Raw genomic sequence first — 19,152 nt, 5'->3', positions numbered from 1 at the left:
AAGGAAGGGTGGATGAAGGGGTAGGTGAGGAAGGAGGAGGAGGGAGACTGAGGGAGGAAGGGAGTAGGAGGGGGGGAGGGTCTCGCCGGTCTGCCCTATATGGCTGTGGATGAGCTCTCAGCTAATATCGGCTTGAGAGGCGCAGCAGCGTCGCGTTTCTGGCGGCAGTCAGTGGTGGCTTCCAGAGTCTGAGCAGGCTCCTTCACAGCCATGGCTGAGGGCGGAGAAGGAGAAGATGAGATCCAGTTCTTGAGAACTGTGAGTAAAATATTTAAATAAATCATAATAATCAGAATCATAATAATAATCAGTCGTTACGGCGTTGTCGTCAGTTTATAAAAATAACGAACGCCTTCATTTTGTGCAGCGCGTAAAATCATAAATCATCGATCCAACTTGGATTATTGTGGAAGTTTTTTTTATATAAATATACATTTTTTACTAGTGATAGATTATGGCTCGTGCATGAATGGTGTTATTTATTATTTTTATTGTGGAAGTTGCCGCAGCAGGTTGTTGCATGCGTGACGCGTCCTGGTGCGTCGTCCGTCCTGTTGAGCACCTGTCGACGGTGAAGGGGAATCCTAACGTGTGCAGGTGCAAGGGCAAAAAAGGACTTTACACTCTGGAGCCATGTCACACCCACACACCCCATCGCTTCACCGCCTGTATCTGCCTGCATAACATATATTATACATATTCCCTCACACCTCTCTTTGACATTATCACCTTCAGCTGTTTTATTTTGATTGTTTTAAACTTTTGTTTGTCTGTTTTCTCCTGGTTTTAAGGTGGGAAAGAGAGTTTCCACTAAGTTGTGCTGCTCTCTCTCTCGCTCTCTCTCTCTCTATCTGTCTCACACACAAACACACACACAGGCAGAACCAGCCTCTGTCTCTGCTGCGGTGACTATTTTAGTAGTTTGACGCAGATTGAATCTGCACAGCAGTTATTCTTGTAAATGATATGACAGCTTGTATGTTGGTGTGGTGGGAATATCTGTGGCGGTTGCCTGACCACATGTCTTCTTCTTTTTCTCCTCCTTGAATGAAGCTTTGTGGTCCAGGTGTTTGTGGTTCATTCAGACTTTTTTTTTTTTTTAATTATAATCCATTCACCTTTTAGCATTGCATTCATGTGAAGTGTGTAAAAGTGAAGGTAATCCCAAGTGATTGATAGTGTGGTTTAAAACCTTCAGTCCAGGTCAGGGAGTGAGAACTCTGGGGGTCAAGGTGACCGACCCCTTCAGATTTAAACTTTACTCATGTTACACCTGTTTGTTTTTGCTGGTTGGATTATCTTTATTGGATTGTGTCCCTATCATGAGTAAGACTACGTTCAGATCACCAGGTTGAGTTGATTCTGAACTGTAGGATTTTGAATAAATGTCTAATTACCGTGTGATATTTGTGCAGATCTGTGAGAAACACAGATGTTCTCTTCAGTCTGTAGAATAAGATGTGCGTAGATCAAGACAATAATTAATCTACAATATATTTTGTGATTTGAAAAATGCAGTAGGCCGTGTTGCAATTTCGATAAAATTGATTAATTGTTTAGCCCTACTCCTGAGGAGACGTTACGTACTCCAGCAAAAGTTGTTGTGTATGTCGTCAAGATGGCAAAATAAACAACCGTTCAGTATAAACTTCGTGTCCGTCCCAGTTATTAATGTTGATAAGAGACACTATATATTACATGAACCCGTATGTTTCTATTTATCTCTCCAGTTTGAGCGCTCTGTGGTCACAGAAATCCGATCATCTGTTCCGATTGCCAGTAACCATGTGGTACTAGATCAGATAGACTGTATCTGTGGTCATGTGACATGACATAATATGAGAAAGGTCATATTGGGAGTCATGCAGCTTTTTTGCCTGTACGCATACACCAATTCTGATATTAAGATTACCAGGCCGAGATGATTTCTTTCTTATTTTTCCTCCATTTATGTGACTTGGATCTGATCTGTTAAGGAATGTGTGGACACAGAAATCCAATCTTTAGTTCCCATTGTTATGTCAGATTTGTGTCACTTCACCATGTGGTCCTAGATCAGGTCTATGTCCCATTATATGTGTCCATACACTCAGTTTCATCATCCGTTTCAACATGAAGCTGAATGTGAACCACCGATTCTGACCTACACTCAATGGGAATTTTACTGGAATTGAACTATGTGGCTGCTGATAGTATGAATGTACATGTAGACTGGATTAGATTTGACTTTATTGATCCCAAACTGAGAGAAATTCGCTTGTTACACCAGTAGGGTTGGGAGCTGCAGCACAACACTATGATATGAAATAAATAAAATAAAAAAAAGTGCAATCGCAATACTATAAATGAACAATGGAACAGGGATGAACAGGTGTTCAAAAAAGTGTTTAGGAAAAATATATGAAATATTTTGTACAAAGGTTTGAATCTTAAATTACTGTTGTCACCTACAGGATTAGGGCTATGTTCCAGGTGATTTGATTCAGATTTTTCTCCAATGATGTGACATGGATCTGATTTCCTCAGGATTGTGTGGACACAGAAATCTGCTCCGATTTAACATTTCTGTCAATAACTAAATTAATCCGCAACTATTTTGATAATCGATTATTAGTGTTTTTTTTTTTAAGAATTAAAACATTTTTTTCTGATTTTTCAGCTACTTTAATGTGAATATGTTCTGGTTTCTTTAATAAGAAATCATTAAAACCATCCTTTTGGTTTGCCAACAAAACAAGACTTTTGAGAACATCATCATTTACAGGTTTGAGAAACACAGAAACTGATTCTTCAAAATGTGCTGACATTTTATGGACAGAGCAAGTACTTGATTAATCGAGAAAATTAATATAATCGTTAGTTGCAGCCCTAGTCGGATTTGAATGTGGTCCCGGAATCAGCTATTTCATCCAAAACCTCCCTGTAGTGGTTGAGTCACCCCCTCAAAAGTCTGGCTCTTACATTTACATGATGCAACTTGACTGCTTCTTTCATTAGACACTACTTGTACAGTACTTGTTCAATAAACTCACAGCTACCTTTTATAATGTAGATTTTTAAAGTAGTAAAGCAAAGCTAAGACGATATCATATAGGTTATTTTCTAATAACATGAAACTAGTCTTTGTGAACTGGGTTAAGTGATCCATAAACATTACAAACATGCTTGTATGATCCTCTGGTGCAGTTTGATTGACTCTCATTTGGTTGAGCTGAAGCTGGTTGTTGGTTGTTAAATCACATATACAGTACGTAAATCCCTTATGGCCTGGCTGGTTGTAAGAAGCATTTGTACTTAACGGCTCCCACTATTTGTGATGCCAGTGATATGCTGACCCACGCCTCTCAGATTCTACTGTCACATTGGCATCCTGGTTATCTGATGACAACAGCGGCTTCGGGAAGCGGGGGGCTTTCCCTTAAGCCCACGGAGCCTTGTTATCAAACCTCAGTGGTGAGAGAACCGTGCTCTCGCAGGAAGCTTTAAAATACGAGTGCTAATTGTAACACACCATATTACAATCTGTCGAACATTATGGAATAAGCCCGTGTGTTGCAGAGGGGTCTGTTGAGAGGCAGGGAAGTCGGAAGTTGTTTGACAGCAACAGGATTTAAATCTTTGTTTATGGACATTTTATCTGAGTGCTGAAAGGTCACTTTGGCTTGACCTCTGCACCTGTTGTCAGAATGCAATTTTTTTTCCCACGTCACACATTTAAAAATGAGATTTAAATGATTAGTAGTGCAGTTTTTCCTGAAATGATCCCGGTATATTTTACTTCTGTCAGGCGGTGACAGTTCCAGCGCAGACACTGTTGAAGTGTAACGTTGGGAAAACTGGCAGTGATGATGAGAGATTGTGTGTCAAAGAAAACAGCAGTGGGAATCTGGTTGTTTGGCTTTGACTCCCAGGTCAAACAAGTCTGCAACAGTGTGAACATAGGACTCATGTGAACACACATAATTTTCCTCTTCATCTACTCAATTTTCTACTCCACATGGGCCCCACCCCTTAATATCATGTTATAAAGAAAACGTTATACTTCATTTCAGATTTATTTCAGTCTGTTTTTGATATAAATAGGTTTATTTTGTATCGTATATATGTTTTTATTGTGAATTATGCATCATTCCACATCAAAACAAACACTTTTACTTTGAAATTTGTGAAATATCATCATGATATTGTGCTGGTTTGGCTGTTTCCACACTCCCTAAAAACACTGGGGGTCGCTATTAGGATCAGATATAGTCAATTTGTCAGGTTCTGTGATATATTGCTTGCTGCGTGTATTCAAAGTATGCAATGAACTCTTAAAGCTCAAAACTGGTTTCCTTTTTGCAGAACCTTTTTCCCGAGTCAGACATCCAGATCTTTATATCTGCTCATTTTAGTCTGAAATAGTTTAGTTTTATATGTATATCCCTTTTTGTTCTGCAGCTGTTGTAGCACCGAAAAAAGGCTAGCAGAATCGCAATTTAAATGATGTGCTCACTGATTATGGAATAACACGGACAGCTCATTTACTCTGCAGAGATTTAAATGACAGGGACTGTGTGATGTTGTCAGCTCAAGATTGGGTTTGTTTACCTTCATTTAAAAAAAAAAAAAAAAAACTGTAACAAAATAGTATTTCGTTGTGGTGCCAAGTAAAATGGTTCGGGTTTTATTTTTGGGAAACAGGATGTAAGTCACTTGCTTAGTTTGTGAGTTGCGGTGCCATTACATAATGAAGTGCAGACACCCGTATTATTGGGTGTTGTTGCCAGTTGATTGTGTTGCTGTGTGAAACAATGATGTTATGCTCCAACAGAGACAAAATACTGAGATTTTTCTCAACCAAAGTGACTGCAGGATTGTCTTGTATGTAGAATTTGTATGTGGTTTACAAAAAAAAGAGACTGTATCCATAAAACTCTTCCCCCCCAAAAGCCAATGTCAAGTCATACAACCTTATGGCATGTTGTTCAAGTATTGGATTTCTTCACTGGCAGAGCATACACTACATGTGGGGCCACTAATAAAATATGATATTTAGCATCTAAAGAGTTAACATTATCGCAAATAACATTCCGTGTGCCAAACATATTGGTTAGTCCTCATCTGGAAAGCATTTATGACTTGATTTTATGTGCAAGAATATGTAAGAAATATGATCTGACTTACTTTTTTATTGTCATCAGCACCTACAATACTGGCACTAACTGTTAGGTTGTTAGCTACTGCGCATGTGTGAACATGGAAGTGGAGAGTACTGCGCATATGTGAAGAGGGTGGTGTTGTTTTGGGGGTGTGTTTTTATAGCGGCACCCATGGTTATGCATGTTGAATGCTATTGCTAAGTAAAGTCTCTGTTGAACAACAGTAGTTGTGGTTATTATTCCAACACTAACTATCTCTACTGCTCAGTGTTTACCAATTATTTATATTCATGGAAACAATCATGAAAAAATAGATAAATGAAGCCAATACCAAAGTGCCTGATACTTGCATTCCCACAAATGGCTTTTAGGGGGATAATCCAGTGATTGCAAAAAGGAATTTGTATTCAAATTTATAGTTAATGACACTACTTTTCACTTGAAAACGTCAGTTAACCTTTTTCCCGAATAACTTGTGGTCCTAATTGCTAGATTCAGGGCTTTTTCAATACATTATAATGTCCATTTTGTAAATGATCGTCCCATTTAGAGTCCGATAGAAAGGTTTTCTTTCCCAGCTCCACATTCTCATCCAAGTATAGTCTCATATACTCAATACACAAAATTTGAGACTTAAACGTTGCATTCACTAGTTTCGCATTGTTTAATGCTTGACATTGAGCAGGTCTGATGCTTGGTACTGGAAGTAGCTATCGGAGGCCAACAGAGCACTGTCTGTCATGGCTAACTGAGTGCTAATGTTGCTAAAGTGGTGGTAAAAGCTTGAAAAGTTGAAAATGTGTGAGTTGCGGGTGCAAAACACTTAGCTCCAACATTAGCATAATTAGCTGGCTAGTTGTTGCATATTTTGTCTTAAATGAAAGCTACATTGTTTACCCTTTATCGGATGTATTTAATTTTTTCTGAAATTATGACTATATTTTCCTTGGTAAAATACGTTGTTGTTACAAAAGTGTGCTAACCAGAGTAACTACAGGGGTTAAGCCAGTGCTTCAAATGAGGCCTTTTTTTATCCTGGAAATATTTAGAGATACATTAGAATACATTTTCACCTGCAATGTCCAGATAAGCTACCGTTGCACCTTTTGTAACCAGGTGACCGAGGGTCGCAGTCTCCCCCCCCCCCCCAGTAGCTCCTTCGGGGCTTATTTGGAGTTCATATTCTGAGGCCTTCTACATACCAGAACTCTGGACGTTTAAATTTAGCCTTTTTAAAGATGATGCTTCCACAGCACATACAGCTCTGCTCCCCCTGGCACTAAACCACACCAGGAGACTCAAGACCAATGGCACTTTGAATAGCCTATCATGTATTATTTATAGGGATAAAGTTGCATTTGAGCCACAAAAGTAAATGTACGCATATTGTGAAGCTTAGTGTGTCAAAGTCGTGGACATTGTCTGTTGCACTGACCCGTGTGTTGTACAGTTTTACTGACAGATGTCGTCACTTAAGTTTTGATGCCCGAGTGAAACTATGGGTGCATTCACACCAGCTCCTTCTTAATCGAACCCTAGTTTCTTTGCTCAGAAAGTCCAGTTCGTTCAGGGCAGGTGTGAACATGCAACTGAACTCTGATGCGCACCAAAGAAGCAAACTCTGGTCCGTCTTTAATTAAATATTAGTTTTAATGATTTCTTACTTATATGGAGCAAAGAAACCAGACAATATTCACATTTAAGAAGCTCACAGAAACTGGTTTTAATTCTTTAGAGAATAGAAAATCGAGCCCATTGTTGCAGCGTATATTATGTGTAGTATGTACCCAAGGCTGATAGGATTTGATGCAACTCCATGTTTTGCTCTTATGTGGCGGAAACAGAAGTTGTCCTGCATTAACCAACAGATAAGCGAGTTTTCTTGTTCATTGTTTGTCTCGTCTTCTCCTCCATTCTTGATGCAGCACTGCCTTATTCAAAAGGTCCGGTTGAACCGAGTCCTAGTGGATTATTACGTGTGAAAACGATCAATAACCTATTTGAGAACTAGCTCTTGAAGTTGAATGGTTGGATATTAATGTTACAGGCTGTACTGTACTGTATATATCAACAGGTCGAAGGGGTGGGATTTTTTTTTTTTAGATATTTCAACTGTGCTGACTTTTAAGAAGATATCAAAAATCAATAGGAGCACAATGCACTTTTTGTTTCCTTTGTTAAAAGAAAATCCATACTGCTGCTGAGTCATGACTCCAGAATGCGGTAACTACCATATTGTAATGTACTAGTTGATGCCTTGGGACATTTTGGCTGTTCAGTGAGGGTTGGAAAGATCCAGAGAGAGAGGGAGTGAGACAGAAGAGGCTGCATCATCCCGCAGCCTCAGGTGAACTTCTGCTTGATCTAAATTGAATAGGAAGGATTTCCTCAATCGATCGAGCAAACTGTGATGCAAACACTGTTCCGCTGCCTGTTTCAGCCATCATTACTGAAGGACAGCGAGGGGTCAGCGGACGCACTCATCATTTACACAACCCTGATGTAAACGTGTCAGCGAGCAGCGTCACGATCTGTGCATCACTCATTTTCATTCCGGGGGTTTTAAACCTGTCCGGTTAAATAACAGACACATCGATCATCTGAGTTTGTGACATTTAATCTGACATGGCATTTGCTTTAAAAATGTATGAATTTGTTTCACGAAAAAAAAAAGATTACAATATCCTGATTTAGAGAGAGAATAGGAGCGTGTTAGAAACTTGTTTGGCAGATTAGAAATAGGGCTGGAAGTAGCAATTATTTTTATGATAGCTTATTTTTTCTCAATTAATGGATCACTAGTTTTGGCCATAAAATGTCAGAAAACATTGGTCAGTGTTTTCTCAAACCTATATTCACATTTAAGAAGCTGAAAAATCAGAAAACATGTTTTAATCATTGAAAAAAAATTAACTGGATGATCAATTCATCATTCCAGCTTATACATGGAACAATACAAAATCTACTATTAAAGTTGAAGTTTTTCTTTTTTAATGCCTAAACTGCTTCTCCCAATAGATGTACATGATATTGGTTTTGCAGGAATAAGTTTGTTATATCCTTAGATTCTTCTTCTCCGTCTCTGACCTTGAACTTTTGCTGTAAAGCTTATGAAATACACATAAATCAGCTACAATGTCATCTTTGTTTTTGCTCATGTAAGGATTTTACATGGAGAAACTTGTAATCTGTAGAGTAATGTATATGCTGCTGATGATGTGTAGGATGTAAGTGACATATTTATCTACTTGTAGTGATTGCAGTTATGACCTGTTTTTGCTGTCTCACACAAACGAGGAACATAAATTTAATTATGGCTGGAGTATACAATCACAATCAATACTTTGTGTGATTGAGTGGCTCTAATCCACTTCTTATGTGGGTTTCATATCAAAACCAAGTAGTTTCAACTTCTCCAGTCTATTGATTTCAGTTTCAGTATTACACTGATGTGGCGGCCCATGCATAGTTAGTCTTGGCGTGAATGAACTCCCACCTCAAAATAATTACCTTCATTAATCAATTGAGGATTGAAAAGGGTGCAAACTATGAGTCTCAGCATTTTAAGAGTCCCTCAGGTTCGTTTTTCCTTTAATGCCATCATCGGTTCACTTTGTTTTTAAGCTCTTTGGCCATCAGAGTTTTCTTCTTGAGATATTTTGGGTTATATTTTGAGCCTCAATCCACTTTAAAGGCCCAGAAAATGCATCTCTTCAATAAGCTACTGACTGTGAGCAAACACAATCCTAACTTACCACAGGATTTTGCTGCTAAAGCTTTGAAATAAATCAATTATTTCACGTTAGGCATTTCAGTTTTTCCCCCCCTTATTTTTGCTTAATCTTTTTTTATTATTATTATTGTTATTTGTTGCATTGTGTGATCACAGGTTGTCTCAGTTCTTTATGTGTTTATTTAAACTAAGGTTTCAAATTCTTGTTGTATCCAGTATATGCAGTGTTCCCGGACAAAATGGAACTATAAAGTAATGTCACTTGACCTCCAGTCATTAATTACTAAATCCATTAGAGGTTGCCTAACAATATAATGTATTTTTTTTAAAATTTGCAGTGAGACAGTTTAGATGAAGCGGACCGGTTCATTTTTTGAGTCTTACACTCTTAATATACAGCTAATATGCTATATAGTTATTTTAGTCATTAATATTTGGTGCTATGTGGAAACAAACCAATTGTTATCTCATTAGATGTGCAAAACACTTCTTCATTGTAAAATATGACACCCCTACAAGTTATATCAGATTACTTTTGGACATTAAACACAATTTATTTAAGTTTTCAGAAGGTAAACTTGCAGTCGGTAGCCAGCTGTATGTAGTTAAAAATCAAGTAATCTATGTGAGAAACAAAGAAAACATTTTATATATTCTTTAAAAAAACAAACAAAAAAAACAAAAACAAAATGAACTGTATGTTGACTAAATGTGGCAAATTGCAGTTTCTGGTGCTTTTAAGGAAACTAATCTAAAACAAAATAAAAAAAATTTTGAATTTGATTGAAATTGCCGTAACTTAAAACTACAAATAAAGGTAATCTGGAAGTTCATGCTGCCTTGAAATCATAAATGAGGTTTAAATACCAAATTATCATCAAGTTAAAACAAATGAACCTATGTTGACACAAAGTTCAGTCTACTGAACATTTCTTTTCTGTCTGACTATGTGGAAGCAAAATGAGGCTGTCAAAGCGTTGGTGGCTCAAAATAAACCAAAACAGTAAAGTTACATGGTCTCTCTGTCAAACAATGTCCTGAAACTCACTTTAATGTACCATAACTCCAAAATGGTGCTTGAGTCTTTGTGAAAACCCTTTTTCGCTGTTGTGTTTTTGCAGTGTAATTTCATATATCGCCACTTACAGATGGATTTCAAGTGCGCAGAGAGTGGAAGTGACTTAACTGGAACACTTTGTTACACAGTCATTGAACAGCCCTAGTATGGTGTGCCTTGCTCAAGAGCACAAGATATCATTTATTCTTTGAGTTTCTTATCTCATTTGAAAGGTTTTTCTGAGAAGAAGGGATTTAAGGGAGTTTTACTTTTGTCCTTTTGCTAAGAATTCATTCTTCTTCTTCTTCTTCTTCTTCTTCTTTTTGTTTTTCTGAAAGCTTGCTGTCATCCCAGAAACACCATTTTCTATTTGCTGCTGGTGTCAAACCTCGTAGCTTGTAGCCTGATGGATCTGGAAGCCGTTGTCTTTTGTCACAGACTGTTACTGATGGATTACATAACTCTTAAATAATATTTTGTATGTCTGATAAATTAAAACGTGAAATTTATTCCGAACAAAAAGCACTTGCCTTCTGTTTTTGGAGGATTTAGTAGCAGTTTGTGAGAGCTACAATTTTTAGGGCTGGACACCCACAGCACACAGAAAAACCATAAGTTCAGTCCAAACAAGGAGCTGAGGGCTTGAAATGGGAGGCTTGGATTTACCTCAGGTGAACTTCTTCACTTCAGGTTTCTGCACCTCTCTCTCTGTCAGTTTCTCACTCTCACAGCGTCACACACATGCACGATCCCTCCCTCTCCCTCCCTTCACACCCCACTACATCTTGCTCGTGTCTGCTCTGTCTCATCAGACAGGATGATGGACTTCAGAGATGCACCAGCTCCGTCCCTGACCGCAGGGGCCGTCCATTTCTCAGTGTTTCTGCTGAGGTGGACGTCTCAGTCCTGCACGCATGGAGAGACTTTTTTTATTATTTGACGTTGCCACGAAGCCATATGCATACAAACAAGGCCAAGAAAATTCAATTTGTGATAGGAAACCCAATATAAATCTTGGCGTCTGCGATCCATGGCAGTGTACTGCGGGGCAAAAACCTGCTTGACTGTGGAATTTAATTGTATTATTTTTAAACGTAGAGCTCAGATGTGCGCTGCATTATTTATTCTGACTGCTGATGCAGTCTCGGATGTGCCCTCAAACCTGCTTACGTCTTACCAACGCATAATGTGTGAAAACACCATATTAAATGAACCATAACTGGCAATCTGTGAAAGAAAACAAAACTTTCAGTTCATATTATCCACCATTTATGATGAGGGAAATCAGAAAAAAATTACTCTACATCACATTTTTGCCAAGTTAAGGACCTGCTGCACATGAACCTGAAGAGCTACAGCGGGAGTCGCCTGTCAAACTACAAAGTGTGAAATACTGACAGGAACAGTAAGCCCCTGCACCGAACACCGTGCAAGCATTCAATACTGAGACAAATGTGTTGACACCCATTGATTTAAAACAATGAGTGATGTGGCTGCTGCTCCTCCTCTCTGCAGAAAAAACACACTCTAATGGCTTTATGTAATAAAGTGTCTGATGGCTCTGCGAGGCTGTTTGTCTGTGTAAACATTTTACTAAATGAATAATTGACACACGAGCGCTCTGAACCCTGACATATTCCCGCCGAGGCAGTGAATTGTTCACTTCGTTTTTTTTTTTTTGTGTGTATTCTGCAGCTAAACCTCATTCATTTAAAGCACCTCATTAATCAGGTATGATGGAAACGCGTAGAAAATTACTCTGCACATTCAGCGGCCCACGTGCGTCACTGCCGATGTTGCTTAGGCCTTGTTTAGACTGCAGCCCAAATCGGATTTGTAAGCATATCCGATCATAATCAGATCTCACAATATATATCCCAAGTGATCAGATCCGATCTCTTGTGTCCATATTGACATAGTCTAGTTCAGTCTTCCACATGGATTTCTATAGGTACAGTGTAATGGACGACATAAAACTGTGCCTGTTTCTGTCCCAAATGCTTATGTGGAGCCACAGCACAAACTTTCATCTGATGTTTAAACTATTGTCTTCCACTGTGTCGATTGTTTATGCACCTCCAATTAACTTCTGTCTCTCCAGATCTACATTGTTGCTTAGCGACCAAGTCATTCAGATTGAATGGGATCTGATCCTGTGTTTTTTAAGCTGTTCAGACTGCCAAAAATAATCAAGCTAGATACAATCTGGATATGTGTAATAATCACATTTGGGCTGCACTCTGAACAAGGCCTACATACATATTTGAGTAGGTAATGAATTGTTTTTGTGCACAGAAGATCTCTTCACTTGTGTTCCAAGCTCAGGCTCTGTTAGTTTGTGTCTTTTTTCCTCCAGTGAAGCCTTTCAGTTCAAGTTAAGGGCTAAATGGCAAAGTTTACTCGTGAAGATTGATTCCTGGTAACTTTAGAACTGACGCCGGACTCACTTTCATGAATGGTGTCAATTCTTGATGGCGGGTGGGCCTGACGCTTGGTGCTGAAGGTGGCTATCAGACGTTAGCAGAGCAGTGTCTGTCATGGCTAATGGCGGTTTTCCATTATACAGTTCTAGCATGACTTGGCTCGACTCGACTCTCCTCATTTTTGTGCTTTTCCATTAGTTATAGTACCTGGTGCTTTTTTTTAGTACCTGCTCTGACGAGGTTCCAAGCGAGCTGAGCTGATACTAAAATGTGAAGTCGATAGACTGCCGGCCACTGATTGGCCAGAGAGTGTCGTCACTGAAGGAGTAATGAAAGAATCAAAGCGAACAATGCCGAACTGTAGATCAGTTAAAAAAGACTTTAAAAATCCTGAAAACATCCGTTAATCTTCAACAATATATATAGAATGAATAATAGTGTATGAATAATAAATATGTAGTAAACTGTGAACTGTAAAAATCTGAACTGTAACATTGATGAAAAGAAACAGTAGGGTGTAAAAGAGACAAAACTATTATGAATTTACATAGCGATTGCAGAGAGATATGGCATGTGGAGTAGAGCCGAGTAGTGCTAGAACTGTATAATGGAAAAGCACCAAAAGTGATGGTGATGTCTGCCATTGTTGGTTACACTTTGTCCAAAAAATGGTTATGGGGACAATTATCTTGTCTGAGAGCTTGAAACGTTCAAAGTGGTTTGATTGTCTAGTGTCTGTGTTTTTTTGGGCTGACACTTGGAAAATGAACATTTCTCAACTTCTGCCACAAGCAACAAGGGCCAGACAGACTTGGGATTGTCTCGTATCTACTATATTATAGAACTTTGAGTTTTTTTTTCTTCTCTGCAATAATGCAGCAGTGAACTTTAAGCTTATTAGTTCCAAAATCAATAACAGAATAGGTTTTTACTCTACCCTGATTAAAATCCTCACTGTTTCATTGTGAAGCCCAAAGTACAAATGTTTTAAAATGTCATGTTTGGTGAGAGCAACAGTCCAATTCCTGCAGAATATAACCAGAGAGCTAAAAATACACACACACCCGAGAAGCTTGAACCAAAGACAATTACTCAAAAAGATAAAGTGATTAGAAAAATAACAAATTGGCTGCCTTTGTTGCCATATTGGAAACCCCCCAAGGCAATGGCTAACAGTAAATTATGATATAAACAAAGATGATGTCAAGCTTGTTTTTTAACTTAATTTAAGGTAATGTTGCCAAATGAAATGAACCAATGTGGCTCTCTAATTAAACTTGTACTGAAAAGAACTGAGCAGTACACACTTTAGTCCTTTTGCCTTTTTGTTTTTGGTATTAAATACATAATTAAACTGTAGAGCTGAAACTAGCGGTTATTTTCTCAATTCATCTATTAGTTTTTGGTCCAAAATAATGATGACTGGTGTTTCCCAAACCTTAAAATTATTTGGTTTTAATGATTTCTTTGCTGTATGAAGGGGGAGCAAAATGAAAAATTTCACCTCTGAGAGATTTTTTTAACAATTAAAAACCACTCCAAATGATTTATCGAGTATCAGAATAGTTAAACAAGTCAGGCTTCAGTTAAATATTTACTTAAGAGAGCCCCTCTTAAAGAGTGACAGTATCTGACTGTATTGAGTATAGACTTGAATTTACAGACTGGAACAAGAGCTTTTAATGCTTAAACATCAACCACTAACATATTGTGGCTCTCTCCATTAGGTCTCCATCAATGTGTTCTGACATTTTAATGGTTAGAATGTGTGTCAGCTTGTATTTTAACTCCTGTTTGTCATTGTGCAGCCTGCAGTTTGTGCTTCTGTGTCACATTTTAGATTTTTGACACCCAATAAAAAATAATTTATTAGCTGTTCAATGAAAACATTTGGTTTTAAAATCAAACAATGGATGTAAGACAAGAGATCAGTATTCCAATATTTTATTTCCAGGTATTTAAACATGTAAAACAACTTAGAAGAGATGGTGCCATTTTTAATGGAACACCAAGCAAAAATATGGATCACGGATCGACTTGAAGAGTGAAAGAGAAACATTAATAATAGACCAATTGACAGCTGTATAGTTTCCGATTCTTCTTTTGTGGTGTTTTTCCAAGCTTTCACTGCAGCCTCTTTCCCTTTTGCGGGGGGTTTCTTCATTAAGTCTCCTCTTAAGCAGGTCAAATTCAGCGAGTCGGATCTTGGGCTAGCCATTGTTAGCAATACCAGACAATAACATCGTTCGACATTGGTATTTTACGCACACACAAACAGCGTCTATGTACGATTGATTTACTGTGAAACTAAAAAACAGAAGTGTTTACATGGTGGCAGCCATAGTGGCTTCCTAACTCGGGTTTTGTGAGGTTGCTCCAAGTTGGAAATCCAAATTCAGGGGGCGTTTATTGACCTTGGAAATTCCCACTTCCTACTACAAATGAAATGAAACACATAAGTCTGGAGATTGATTTGGTCTAGTCCAAAACTGTCCACTTCTTTCCCCTGATGACCTCCTTGGTTGTTTTGGCTGTGTTTTGGTTTGTTGTCTTGGTTCATGATGAAGGATTTCTTGATCAGGTTTATCCGTTTTCAGTGTACAGCAAAAATCGAGGAACTGGCCTCACTGCTTCTAGACTTTTGTAGGGGACTGTAGTAAAGCCAACTCCTAAATCTGCCATCTAATCAAGAGCCTCATCAAAACTGAATTTGTTCATCTCTACACAATGTTTTTTTGAGAATCCCTGAAGTAGTATTTTCATTAGTCAGACAAAGAAACCTACAGAAATATGTGGGTAAAAGGACAACCTTCCATGGCAAAGGTGGTAAAAACTAGTTAGAGCTGCTATTAATAGTTCTTTTGCATTAATTTCAGAGTATGCCAGTGAAACCAAATGTCAAATTGATAAAAAAAAGTCAATTTTTTTCCCCTTTCTTCTTCCATCTCTCTGTTTCTCCTTTGTATCCTGATCGCTTACTGTCTCAGCTGTGACTATAATTTGTCACTGTCACTGAACTATTTGTCTTTTAATATTTTTTTCCCCCCTACACTGACACTGTTTCTGCCACTTCCTGTAGGCTTTTGAGTAATAATTATTTCTATTCTGGTGCCTGTGTTTTGGCAGATCATTTTGTATGTGTAATTGGCATTGGCAGATTTTCTTACTTATTTACGGTTTATACATTTTTGATCCAATCCAATGCAACTTCATTTATAAACATGGCTGAAAGAAAGTGCTGTACATCAGAAATCAATAAAACAAAGATGTATCAGACAATCAATACAAAACAATAAAAAAGATAAAACCAATGTCTCATACGGGGTCTAAACCCAAAGAGATCACAAAAGCTTGATAATTACTAAAACTTTACTCACAAACGTTATCTTCCTTACCTGTTTCTTGAATTTTATATTTTGTTTGTACGTTATGTTTACTCAAATTATATCAGTGCAGCTTTGACGGACAGACCCTGTGTATAAATTGTTATTATTGACCATTTGGGCTTTGAATCTCAGCGATAGACGTCCACTCTTACTCGAATTATCAGGCATTTCTCACACATCTACACCGTATCTGCATGGCCGGGCTAAGCTTCACAAAAAACACGCAGCTCAACCTGTACTTAGCACCCTGTCTGACATTTACGAGAAACACGACTCCTGAGAAGTCCAAGCAATTGAGACGCAGCGAGACGGTGTGAACAAGGAGACAAAACGTGCTGGAATTTTACTTTTATTCTTTCCAGATTTTAACCCCCTCATTCTCCTGTATCCCCCCAAACCCACACACACACACACAACGCCGAGAGAGAATCCTCCACTGAGCATGTGCAAAGCATGCGTGTCAAAATAGCCGCACTGAGGGATTGAGCAGATTCACCTTTTCTCAAGTTCACATCGGTGGCAGCACTGGGTGAGTTGTGGGAGTTTATTTGGCACGCCAGAGCGTGGGGAGCTCTCGGGTTTCGGCCGATGGACGCATCAGGCCGCACACACACCAACACACCTGTCGCTGTCTGTTAAGGCAAACAGAGCCTGAGCGCAGCACAGGGCACAAAAGGGAAAGCAAGAGAGGGTTAACGTGAGGGGGTTTCTTTGGAGGAGCAGTTGAAAATTGTTTTGGAGAAAGTTCTTTTGTCTGTTGTGAGTGGAGAAATGTTTTTTTTTGTAGGATCTAGAAGGATATCAAGAAAGTAGTAAGGATGGGTGGGGTCGAGCAGGGTCAAGTTCCCGAAGCAGCCACCCCACCCTCCCTTATCTCCTCCTCCTGCCACAGGCCAGGACCCTATACATAGTACTGATGCTGCTTTTTAGCTGTCTAGCAGATGGCTGCTCTGCTGCTGCAAGGATCACTTTGCCTCAGATTCACCAGATTCCCTGGCTCGCGATCAAGTCAGGGGTGCAAGAGGGAGACAGAAAGTGGCCTTAAGTAAGTGCCTCGGCCATGGGCGCGCACACATACATACACGTCCGTTTAATTACATTTTTGAGATCTGATCACAGTGATCGAGATAACGCCACCACGCGTCCACCGCTACCAACATCAAACTCAAACTGCATTGCGTGGGGGCTTTATTTATTTCAGAGAGACGTTGGCATAATCGTCCACTCTGCTCTTCACGTCGCTCAGATGACAGGATGGCATCCGCTCTATGTAGCAGGTTTTGATCTCCAGTGCAACTCTGACCACTTCTGGTTCTGAAGTTGCACTGTGAAATAAATCAAAGTGTATGTACGTCGCCCCTTTTTTCAAATTCAAGTGAGAATACACTCAGCTGGTTTTAGGAATGCAACTGACCATCATTTTCATAATAGATTAATCTGACGGTTACTTTCTTGCGTAATCGTTTGGTCCATAAAATGTTTCTCAAACCTGGAAATGATGATGTTCTCAAATGTCTTGTTTTGTCCGCAAACCAAAATGATTACATTTTAATGATTTCGTTGTTATATGAAATGCAAAGAAACCAGAAAATATTCACATTTAGGAAGCTGAAAATTAGATAAACTTGTTTTAATCCCTTTAAAAACACTAAAATCAAGTAATTGTTTCAGCCCTAGCTGGCAGTTTATTAGGAACAGTTCAACTCGACACTTGTGCTATAAATCATACCTTTGTGAAGGTTATAGAGTCCAGTATCTGCTCCAAACATTTTGAAGATGTGTTTTTTTTGAGGCTGCAGTTTGTAGTTGTTGAACTGGATTGTAATAAACAGAAAAGCCGTTTGAGAGAAGTGCAATAAACTGGCAACAGTGTTGTACAGCATTATTAAGCTAGAAATATAAAGGAATAAATCTAGGCTTAAAGGCATTTGATTTAATTGGTTTTCTTTCCCTTTTATGTTTTGTTTGACTATTGTATTTGTATTCTGTGATTATATATGCGTTGCATATTATATTCACTGAATTGTAAATAGTGAGCTGTTTTGGCCAGGCCTCCCTTCATTAAGGAGATTCTATCTCAAGGCACTTCCTGGTGAAATAAATCAATTTAATTGCCGCTTTAGAAAAGTTGTACTGAGAAATGGAGACATTTTGGGAAATCCACTTTATAGACAACCCTTTGTTTCCTTAGCAGTTCATATTTGATTACGGTAAAAGGACACGGGACTCAGAGCTCTTGTTGAAAAGAGCGTAACATAACTAATTAACAATGTTGGTGTTTTGGGTATTGTGTTATTTTTTTCTGTCACCATTACACAGTATTAAAGTATTAATTTCATTCAAAGACACTAATAAGGCTTTTTTCTGAGATCAGTGTAAATATCCCATGGAGGTTGAGGCAAACTATACTCGTACCTCACGATACAATACGTGTTACGATGCCAATGACATCACGATACAACGATTCTGTAATAATCAGTATATTGCGATACAATTATATTGCGATACCACGCGATATCTGTCTAACTGGAGAAAACAAAACGTTTACTTGAAAAATTTAAATTGCAGGATTTCTCTTCTTCGAAATATCACTATTTCCCCTAGCACATCGATTATCGCATTGCATGAGGAAGGGCGATGATATATCACCAAATATTTTGACCCACCTCTGATTCTCATACAAAGCTTGATGACTTGTTGAGACGAACGGCCACAAACCGAGAAAAAGTACTGTACTGTACCAAATCGAACAGTGTTGATATGTGTTCAGTCTCCAAACAACAAGCTGTGTTTGTTCCGGCTACCAGGAGCTGCAGCAGTGATTTAGAGCCAATGCTGATCAGTAATCACCTCAGTGAATGTCCAACGTTGCATTGTGGGGCATTTAAAATGCTGCTGCTGTAGCCTGTTGTGCCAGCTCAGCTCCTCATTTACTTCACCACTGTCTCCGCTGTGCTTTAATTCATCTATTATAAGATTGATTTTTTTTTTATACTGCCCGCAACACAAACTGACCAAAATATACTGCTTCTTCAATAAAAGTTGTTGATTTATTCCGTATAATCAGGAACATTGACCTCTCATTGAAGCTGCTCTAATTAGCCTCTGTATAAATTTACCTCCACTATAAATCACCAAATGCTCCTTTAACATAAATTTTTCTGCTGTTTTTCTTTCATCTTTGCGGAATGTTCCCCTGGAATAATATTGAATATGTAAAATACTTTTTTGTTAACATATGGGTAAATGGTACACTCGGTAAAATTTGGCATCATTTATTGGGGAAATTTATGTTGCAGTTGATTATTCCTCACCTCATTTTTGGAGAAACTATGTAGTCAGTTAGCATCAATATTTATATATCTATATAAAGTTTGTTCATTGTGAAAAAATATTATTTTATCTTAAAATT

At 38.4% G+C, this 19,152-nt stretch overlaps 1 protein-coding gene across 4 annotated transcripts in view; it reads left to right on the top strand.

Annotated features, from left to right (window-relative positions):
* Nucleotides 1-149: 149 nt before the first annotated feature.
* The window catches only part of ryr3 (ryanodine receptor 3), a 132,262-nt gene continuing 113,259 nt past the window's right edge, over nucleotides 150-19,152 (top strand). For all 4 annotated transcript variants that reach the window (XM_058612944.1, XM_058612942.1, XM_058612943.1 and 1 more), the window contains exon 1: nucleotides 150-258. In XM_058612944.1, coding sequence (XP_058468927.1) covers nucleotides 211-258 — 48 coding nt within the window. In that variant the 5' untranslated portion in view covers nucleotides 150-210. The remainder of the gene's footprint in view (nucleotides 259-19,152) is intronic.

This window comes from Solea solea, chromosome 17 (genome assembly GCF_958295425.1).
Source record: "Solea solea chromosome 17, fSolSol10.1, whole genome shotgun sequence".
NCBI classification, from domain to species: Eukaryota; Metazoa; Chordata; class Actinopteri; order Pleuronectiformes; family Soleidae; genus Solea; species Solea solea.
Note: the sequence above shows the minus strand (reverse complement) of the source record. Positions and strands in the feature narration are given on the sequence as shown.